Source organism: Mus musculus, chromosome X (genome assembly GCF_000001635.26).
Source record: "Mus musculus strain C57BL/6J chromosome X, GRCm38.p6 C57BL/6J".
Lineage (NCBI taxonomy): Eukaryota > Metazoa > Chordata > Mammalia > Rodentia > Muridae > Mus > Mus musculus.
Window position 1 is genome coordinate 49,882,952 of NC_000086.7, and position 8,395 is coordinate 49,891,346.

At 37.7% G+C, this 8,395-nt stretch overlaps 1 protein-coding gene across 1 annotated transcript; it reads right to left on the minus strand.

Moving 5' to 3' along the window:
• Positions 1 to 2,517: 2,517 nt before the first annotated feature.
• Positions 2,518 to 3,450, minus strand: Olfr1322 (olfactory receptor 1322). Its single transcript, NM_001011794.1, has one exon. The coding sequence runs from the start codon at positions 3,448 to 3,450 to the stop codon at positions 2,518 to 2,520; it is 933 nt and encodes a 310-aa protein (NP_001011794.1).
• Between the last annotated feature and the right edge of the window lie 4,945 nt (positions 3,451 to 8,395).

The window sequence follows — 8,395 nt, forward strand, 5'->3', positions numbered from 1 at the left end:
TACCCACCCACTCCCACTTTTATTTTATTACGTATTTTCCTCAATTACATTTCCAATGCTATCCCAAAAGTCTCCCACACACACCCCCACTCCCCTACCCACCCATTCCCATTTTTTGGCCCTGGCGTTCCCCTGTACTGGGGCATATAAAGTTTGCCTGTCCAGTGGGCCTCTTTTTCCAGTGATGGCCGACTAGGCCATCTTTTGATACATATGCTGCTAGAGTCAAGAGCTCCAGGGTACTGGTTAGTTCATAATGTTGCACCTATAGGGTTGCAGATCTCTTTAGCTCCTTGTATACTTTCTCTAGCTCCTCCATTGGGGGCCCTGTGATCCATTTTTGGCCCCGGCGTTCCCCTGTACTGGGGCATATAAAGTTTGCAAGTCCAATGGGCTTCTCTTTCCAGTGATGGCCAACTAGGCCATCTTTTGATACATATGCCGCTAGAGTCAAGAGCTCCGGGGTACTGGTTAGTTCATAATGTTGCACCTAGAGGGTTGCAGATCCCTTTAGCTCCTTGGGTACTTTCTCTAGCTCCTCCAGTAGTTTTTAATGAAGTGATATGCAGAAAACACCCTGCCTTTAATAGATTCCTTTACCTTATCTATCTCCATAGGGCCCTGGCTCAGGTATTTTTCTTTTTTTTTTTTTAAAGATATTTTTTGTTCATTTTACGTATATGAGTACACTGTAGCTGTACAGATAGTTGTGAGCCTTCATGTGGTTGTTGGGAATTGAATTTAGGACCTCTGCTCACTCTGGTCGGCCCTGATCACTCCCGCCCAAAGATTTATTTATTATTATAAATAAGTACACTAGTTGTCTTCAGACATACCAGAAGAGATCATCAGATCTCATTGTGGGTGGTTGTGAGCCACCATGTGGTTGCTGAGATTTGAACTCAGGACCTTTGGAAGAGCAGTTAGCACTCTTAACTGCTAACCCATCTCTCCAGCTTCCTCGCTCAGATATTTAAAAAAAGAAGAAGAAATCCAATTAGCTATAATTACTGTGTTGCATGGATGTGTTTCCTTCTCACTGGCAGATGGGAGCTACTCTATCATGGAAGAGATGACTTATCTTTTCCATATGGACCTATCCCTCACACCTTTTCTTCACCATACATCTTTTCCCTAAGTGTGTTATACAAGCTACAGTCCAGAGTTAAAGAAAGAATTATCGGGAATAGATGATCTCCTCAACAGAAATCAGTTCTGTTCCCAGGAGGTGAGGACACTTGATTCTTCCCTGCCTTGGCTTAGCTGAGCAAATGTTAAATGGATACAAGCTGTGTCTGATGTGCTGTAAATGATAGGTCAGTGTACAGAATGAAGAATTCATTCAAAAGAGATATTCACACAAAACAGAGGGTTTTTTTTGCACCCAGAGTTTACACTTATAATAGATGTTTATGATTACATTGATATTTGATATTGTTGTCAGGTAATCCACTGTAGCTGAATCCAAATTGTTGAGAAGGACTTTGTCCTTATAGACTCCGTAATTTGTTTTTAAAAGACAAGTTGTCTTATGTCTATGTTTAAATAGGTTCCCACTGAAATATCTAAAATTGGTTTGTTCAACATATTTACCTTTCATTTATACTGAATTATTAAACATGGATACCTTTTCAAGAGTTAATTTAACATGATTCCCACCTCACAAGATGTACCTTCCCTAAATTTAGTTTTCCAACCAAGAGACAACAGATAACATCAAATTCCATATGGCATTTTCTATGTATCTACAATTACATGTGGATATTTTAAATTATTTATTTTTCTTGGGGAGAGTTCTCTTTGAAGTCCTGACTGTCATGTAGCTCAGTATTGAGAGCAAGCTGGTGTGAAACACACAGAGATCCACATGCCTCTACCTCCCAAGTTCTGGAATTAAGGATAAGGCTGAGCACCATAAAAACCAGCATTAATTTATCTTTATTTGCACATGAGATTTTGCATACTCTATACATTGCATATACTGTATTGTATATATATATATATATATATATATATATATATATATATATATATATATATATAAAAGCACACAGAGCTGTCTAGTTTTCAACTATTGATTGCTTTATTTAGTTATGGATGTATTATATTCTTATGCATATATGTCCTTAAATCATAGAACCAGCCACATTACTTGAATATTCCTGAACTGAGAATAATTTTAGTCCTCCAATATTTTTACCTCTTTCACTTTTATCATGACTTTGAAGAGAAACTCTCAGATTTCAATTGCATTCCCTTGTCTTTTCCTTCATCTCCCCTCTCATCTCAGCCATGTTCTCCTAAGCAAAGTGAACTAGAGGAAAAGTTCTCCTAAGGAAAATGGGTTTGCCTTCCATTGTCAAGGAAATTGTTATGGACACTTCAGGGTTGTGAATTTTCCTCCGTTAATAGAAGCAGTGAATTTGGTGCTAGATAAACCATGGACTCACTCTCAAATTATTGTTTCAAGACTGTTTAGGTGAATATTCAGTATGTGTTATGAGCCCGTAAACTTTTTTAGCCTTCTTTGACCAGGTATGTATGCCATTGTGTCAATTTTCTCAGAGCTACCTTCACATCCTTGTTCCTTAGGGTGTAAATGATAGGATTGGCAGCAGGGGTAAACACTGTATACAGAAGAGAAAGCAACTTCAATATACTTTCATATTGAGGCATTGATGGGAAGCCATAGACAATGCCCAGAGTCCCATAATAAAGACTGACCACTATAAGGTGAGATGAACAGGTGGAGAAAGCCCTCTGCTTCCCTGTGGTCGAAGGGATCCTCAGAATGGTGCAAATGATGTGAATATAGGAAGCCAAGGTCAGTATGAAGGGACCAAGAGCGAATAATGAGGTACATATAAAAGAAGTCATTTCAGCTACTTGAGTATTAGTGCAGGCCAGTTTCATGATGGGCTTCAAATCACAGAAGAAGTGGTCAATCTCATTGGCAGAACAAAATGTTAAGCGAAAAATCAAGATCATGAGTAAGATAGGTGCCAGAAATCCAGCCAACCAAGAGGCCAATGCTAGCTGGAAACAACCCCAGGAGTCCATGATACTGGAATAGTGTAGTGGGTTACAAATGGCTATGTATCTATCATAAGACATTACAGCAAGGAGGAAGCATTCTGTTGCCACCAAAGATGCAAAAAAGTAAAACTGACAAGCACAGGCTGGCAAGGAGATAGGCACATGAGCCGATAACAATGTCCACAGCATTACAGGCTCAATTGTTGTGGTGTAGCTGATCTCTAGGAAGGAGAAGTGGCCAAGAAAGAAATACATGGGTGTGTGAAGGGAGCAATCAGTGGATACTACGGTGAGAATTACAATGTTACCCAGGAGAGTCATAACATAAATGGCTAGAAATAGCCCAAAAAGAAGAAACTGAAGGCCATGGAGATCTCCAAAACCCAAAAGAATAATTTCTGAAATTTGAGTCATATTTTCTTCTCCAATGATAGCCATGATTTGAGTCTAAATGGATAAAAATTTGAAAAAGAACAATTGATCAAATACTATTTTAGGAAAAAAAAATCAAAGTTCTAAGAGGTTTTATCCATATCAAGCCTAATTGGCTTCTTCAGGACTCTGAAACTTAATGTGATTGAGTCCAGTCTCTCAGGAGCCATTTAGAAAGTTAATCCATGTTTTAAATTGCCCTGTTGTATTTAGAACGTGACTATGATACATGCACAGTTTCAAACATTTCTTTGGGAAATAGGTAGTATCCAATCCTTGGAAATCTTACTTTTCTTTTCTTTTCATTTTTAATTCCTGTGGGTGGAATCCTATCTCAATCATCTATAGTGATAGTCCTTGTATGTAAAATGAAGTTTTTTTATTTCCTGTTCTTTTCATTTTTTCTTGTTTTTCTTTTCTTTTTTTATTTTTACTTTGTAATCTACTATTATTTTTTATTTATTCAACTTTACATCCCAATCACTGCCCCCTTCTAGTCACTTCCTCTCACAGTCATTTCTCCATCCCTTCTCCCCTTAGGGCCTGAGCAGGTCGGGGCCCACTGGTTATCCCCCCACCCTGACATTTCAAGTCTCTGTGAGGCTAGGTGCTTCATCTCCCACTGAGGCCAGACAAGGCAGCCCAGCCAAAAGAACATAACCTGCATACAGGCAACAGCTTTGGGACAGCCCTTACTCTGTTGTTTGGTACCCACATGAATAACAAGCTGCACATCTGCTGCATATTTGCTTTCTGGTATCAACATTCTGGTGGAATATAAATTCCTAAAACAAAGAAAGTGGCTGGGCAGTGGTGGCACACGCCTTTAATCCTAGCACTTGGGAGGCAGAGGCAAGTGGATTTCTGAGTTCGAGGCCAGGCTGGTCTACAAAGTGAGTTCCAGGACAGCCAGGGCTATACAGAGAAACCCTGTCTCGAAAAAACAAAACAAAACAAAAAAAAAAAACAAAAACAAAAAACAAAAAAAAAAAAACAAACAAACAAAAAAAAAAAACAAAAAAAAGGGATCCACAGAAGTAGTTTGAGCTAATTACTATGAGTGTAACAAATATACAAAATAGAAATGCGCTATATATGCATGGTTAAAGAAGAATATTTTGCCTGAGGTGGTCACAAAAAGACTAAAAGGCATGAGACCTAAGAAGGAAAGGAGATGGTAAGGTAAGCATTGGAAGTGAAGATAAAGGTGAACTTTCTAAACAATGCACTAGGCCTTGAACCAGGGAAAGAATGATTTTTAAAAATCTAAACTAAACCAAGTAAATGAGAGAAAGATAGAGAGATAAAGATGATACAGATAGAGATGGGTATGTGTGAGAATATGTGTGAGAAAGACAAGAGGAGGAGGACGAGAAAAGAAAAGAAATAAAAAAAAAAGAATGAAGTATAAATAAAGTATAAATGAAGTATACTTAAGAGATGTATGAATCCATAGGAGGATATTAAGTAACAATTTAATCTCTTGTATGGCTACAAACACTTTTGATACTATTCAACAAATAAATTAGAACAAGTGTTTTATAGACAAACCAAATTAAAAGATTATGCAGTGGACTGTATGAGACCCAGTAGAATACCCAATTGTGAAAAAGAAAGAAATAAGACAAATTGATGTTTGAAAGGTAGAAAGGCTAGAATTTACTAACATTAGATGTAAAGAGTACAGGAGAGGTGAATGACCAGAAATGACCTGTGGGTTTCTGGTTTGAATAACTTGTACCATTTACTCAGATGGTTAAGTTTGTGTTGAAGGACAGTTCCAGGAAAACATACATTCAGTTTGTATTAAGTCAGATGTATGTGCAAATTCTGTGTATGGAGAATGACACAGCCAGGTTTGCATGTAACCCAGAAGAGAAGGCAAGGCTAGAACCTTAATTTAGAAGTAGTCTGAATATGGATAGTATTCAAGGAAATTGGACTCGATGACATGACCTAGAGGAGGATTATGAAATACAGAAGAATGCTTAACACAGAGCTTTGACTTTCTCTTTCATTTAGGTTAAGCAGAAAAGAAGAAAGATGAGGAAATTGAAAAGTCAGAGAGGTGAGATTGAAACCCAGGAGGAAATAGAATAAGAAGATTCACACTGCAGGAGAAATGTTATACTTAAATTTGTTGTAGGAGTATGAGGGAAACAAATTCATCTCTTAATCTGGTTATGTGGATAACTGAGTGATGAGAGTGATAGAGATAGAAGGGAAATGGGGGAATTGGTTAGCAACTGTAGAGAGGTAAGCATTACCCTACCTTTTCTATTCTGGTAAGAATAACCCATGACAGGGAAAGTTGGTGATGCATAAATAAATGAGGAGCTAATTTGGGGTTGTGCAATTTTGTAGAAAGTGAAATCGAATGGAATTAGAGCCCAAGTGGGCAGGTTACATTTTGATTCAGGAAGGCACATCTTTATATTGCCATTGCCTTAGTCAAGAGGAAGTGCACGAAACACAGTCACCATTAAATTGCTACATTTAATCTTAGGGAGATGTCTGAGTTTGCATCTGCAGTTCGGGTTCTTCCAGTAAAGTGTTATAGGTCATTCTGTAAGGGAAGGGTGGATGCATGTGGGAGGCTTGAGGGCATAGGAAAGCTGTAAAACAGTCAGACCTGGAAGCTAGGCTATATGCCATATCCCAATAAAAGAAAACCTGATCTCAGACAGTATTGAGTAGTTATTTAATATTTGAGATTTTAGTTTCATAACTTATAGCTAATATAAGTCCATTTACCTATGGTAATTGATAGAATGAATGAGTTTCTCTTTGTAGGAAACTGGCTTCCAGAATTATTCTCCATGCAGACCTGAACATCACTTAGGCAATTGCTTAGCACTTGGGTAACATTCACATGAACAGGTGGTAATAATAAATAAGCCTAAAGTTGAGAGTAGGGTATGTTTTATGCATGCCTGATATTCTTAAAACATAAATAAAATTTATCATTAAGAAAATCTTCGGCAGTACTTAGCTGTTAGGATAGCAAAACAGGTATTAGGTTAAAACCAGTTTGGGGCTTTGCTATATTAGAATAATGGAAGGGAAGAAAGTCAGAGTAATTACAAAAATAAAAGTCAATTATTCTGAGAGATGCTAACTCTCCTCCTTTCTACCACTCATTACTAAGCCATGGATGATGAAGATAGAATAGGTTTGTAATTTATCATTTGACCAAGCTCTTTATTTTCTCACTATCAGGGAAGGTACAGACAAGTAAAATATCTTTCTTAAGGTCTGAGGTCTAGTGAAAAACAAAGTAGATACAGGCACCAAGTTTTCATATCTAATTCTTGCTACTTTCACTATAACAAACATTTATCTATCTATCTATCTATCTATCTATCTATCTATCTATCTATCTATCTATCTATTTATCTATCTATTCATCCACACATTAATTAATTTATTCATTCATTCATTTCACTTTTCACTTATTTCCAGTGCCCCAAGCAAACACTTTAATGTGTGCTATGTAAGCACTGGAAAGAAATATTCCCTGCCACTTACTAATTCATGTGTTGTCAGCATACCTTTTGGAAAAGTTTCAAACTTCTTGCTAGTTTTAATCCTTCTAAGAATCTTGTGATTCCTTTGAGATTAGGTCTTTGATTTGCCTCATTGGACTTACAGAAAATGGATAATGATGGATACACTGTCACCACAACAGAGTGGTATTTCAATTATAACCCTGTCCCTTAGCAACAAAAAGTTAATCTTATGCATATTGATGTAAGTGTGAATTTACAAGATGCTAATTACATTAAGAGTCAGGCATTTTGGTCAGGTAACTGGATAATAGAAACCATATGGGGTTGCCATCATTCTGAGTTCAACAGCAAATGTAGGACATTGTGGTTAATTTCTATGACAGAATTGCAACCACAACATATAGAAAAGGCTGCTTAGAAAGTAAAAGTCTTGGAAGGTAGAATGGCATTATGATGGTTCAGAGCCTGAAAATGAGGAGAGAAAGGGCTTCCAGGAAGAATGTGAAACAAAGGATCCAGTAAGGTGGTATTTGTGTTGGTCATTGGATTTAGAAAGATTTTTAGTGGTCTGAGGGCCAAAGAGAATTGACAGGAACACACACAGTTTTGGAGAAAGAAAAGACCTCAAAAGGATTTCAAAAGTGAGTCATAGGAGTGGGAGAAACAGAAAATGTCAGAGTCCACAGAGGAAGTGAGGTCTCTAGTGAAGAGGGATCATGAGTCTACATTGGAAGGGACAGCAAGGAGACTGCAGGGGAGTGTGAAGGGAAGAGGAAGTAACAAACATGAGTTAGAATATGAAAAAGAATATTTTGTCAAAAGACAGAGGGGGGGCGAATTCAGATACAGAAGAGAGAAGTTTCATTCTTGCCCCTATTAGTACAGGAGAAACTTAACCATGTTCCTAAGCAAACGCTATCAAGAAGGAGGGAGGAAAGACATACTAGGGGATGTGTGATTGAGCAAATCATGACTCTGAAGAAAGTGGAGGGGCTAAGATGAGGGGAAAAAAAGTATGACTGGATGCTCTGCATGAACATGGGACAGAAGAAGAATATTTTTGAAAAGAAGCAGTTACTTGAAGGTGGATATAGTAAGTATAAAGAAAATTACCTCATCGTTTTCCTCCCATCTTAATTTGGTGACTTAAGCCATCCTTAGATATCTATGATGAGCCCATTATAGAGATGTTCACTTTGCTTTCTTCAAACCTGTCTTCTTCTTCCATCTATATTTTCAGAGCCCCAAACAGTTGGTAGAGGAGACCAAAGTAAGATGCTGAAAGGGGTAGCTGTATTTTCTAAGCAGGAGCTGATCCAGCAGCACAGTGGCAGATGTATCATGTACCTTCTTGAATGTTGCACAGAGCCATAAGAATCACTGCTTTCCACCATTCTTTCTGTTTCTAAACAATCATG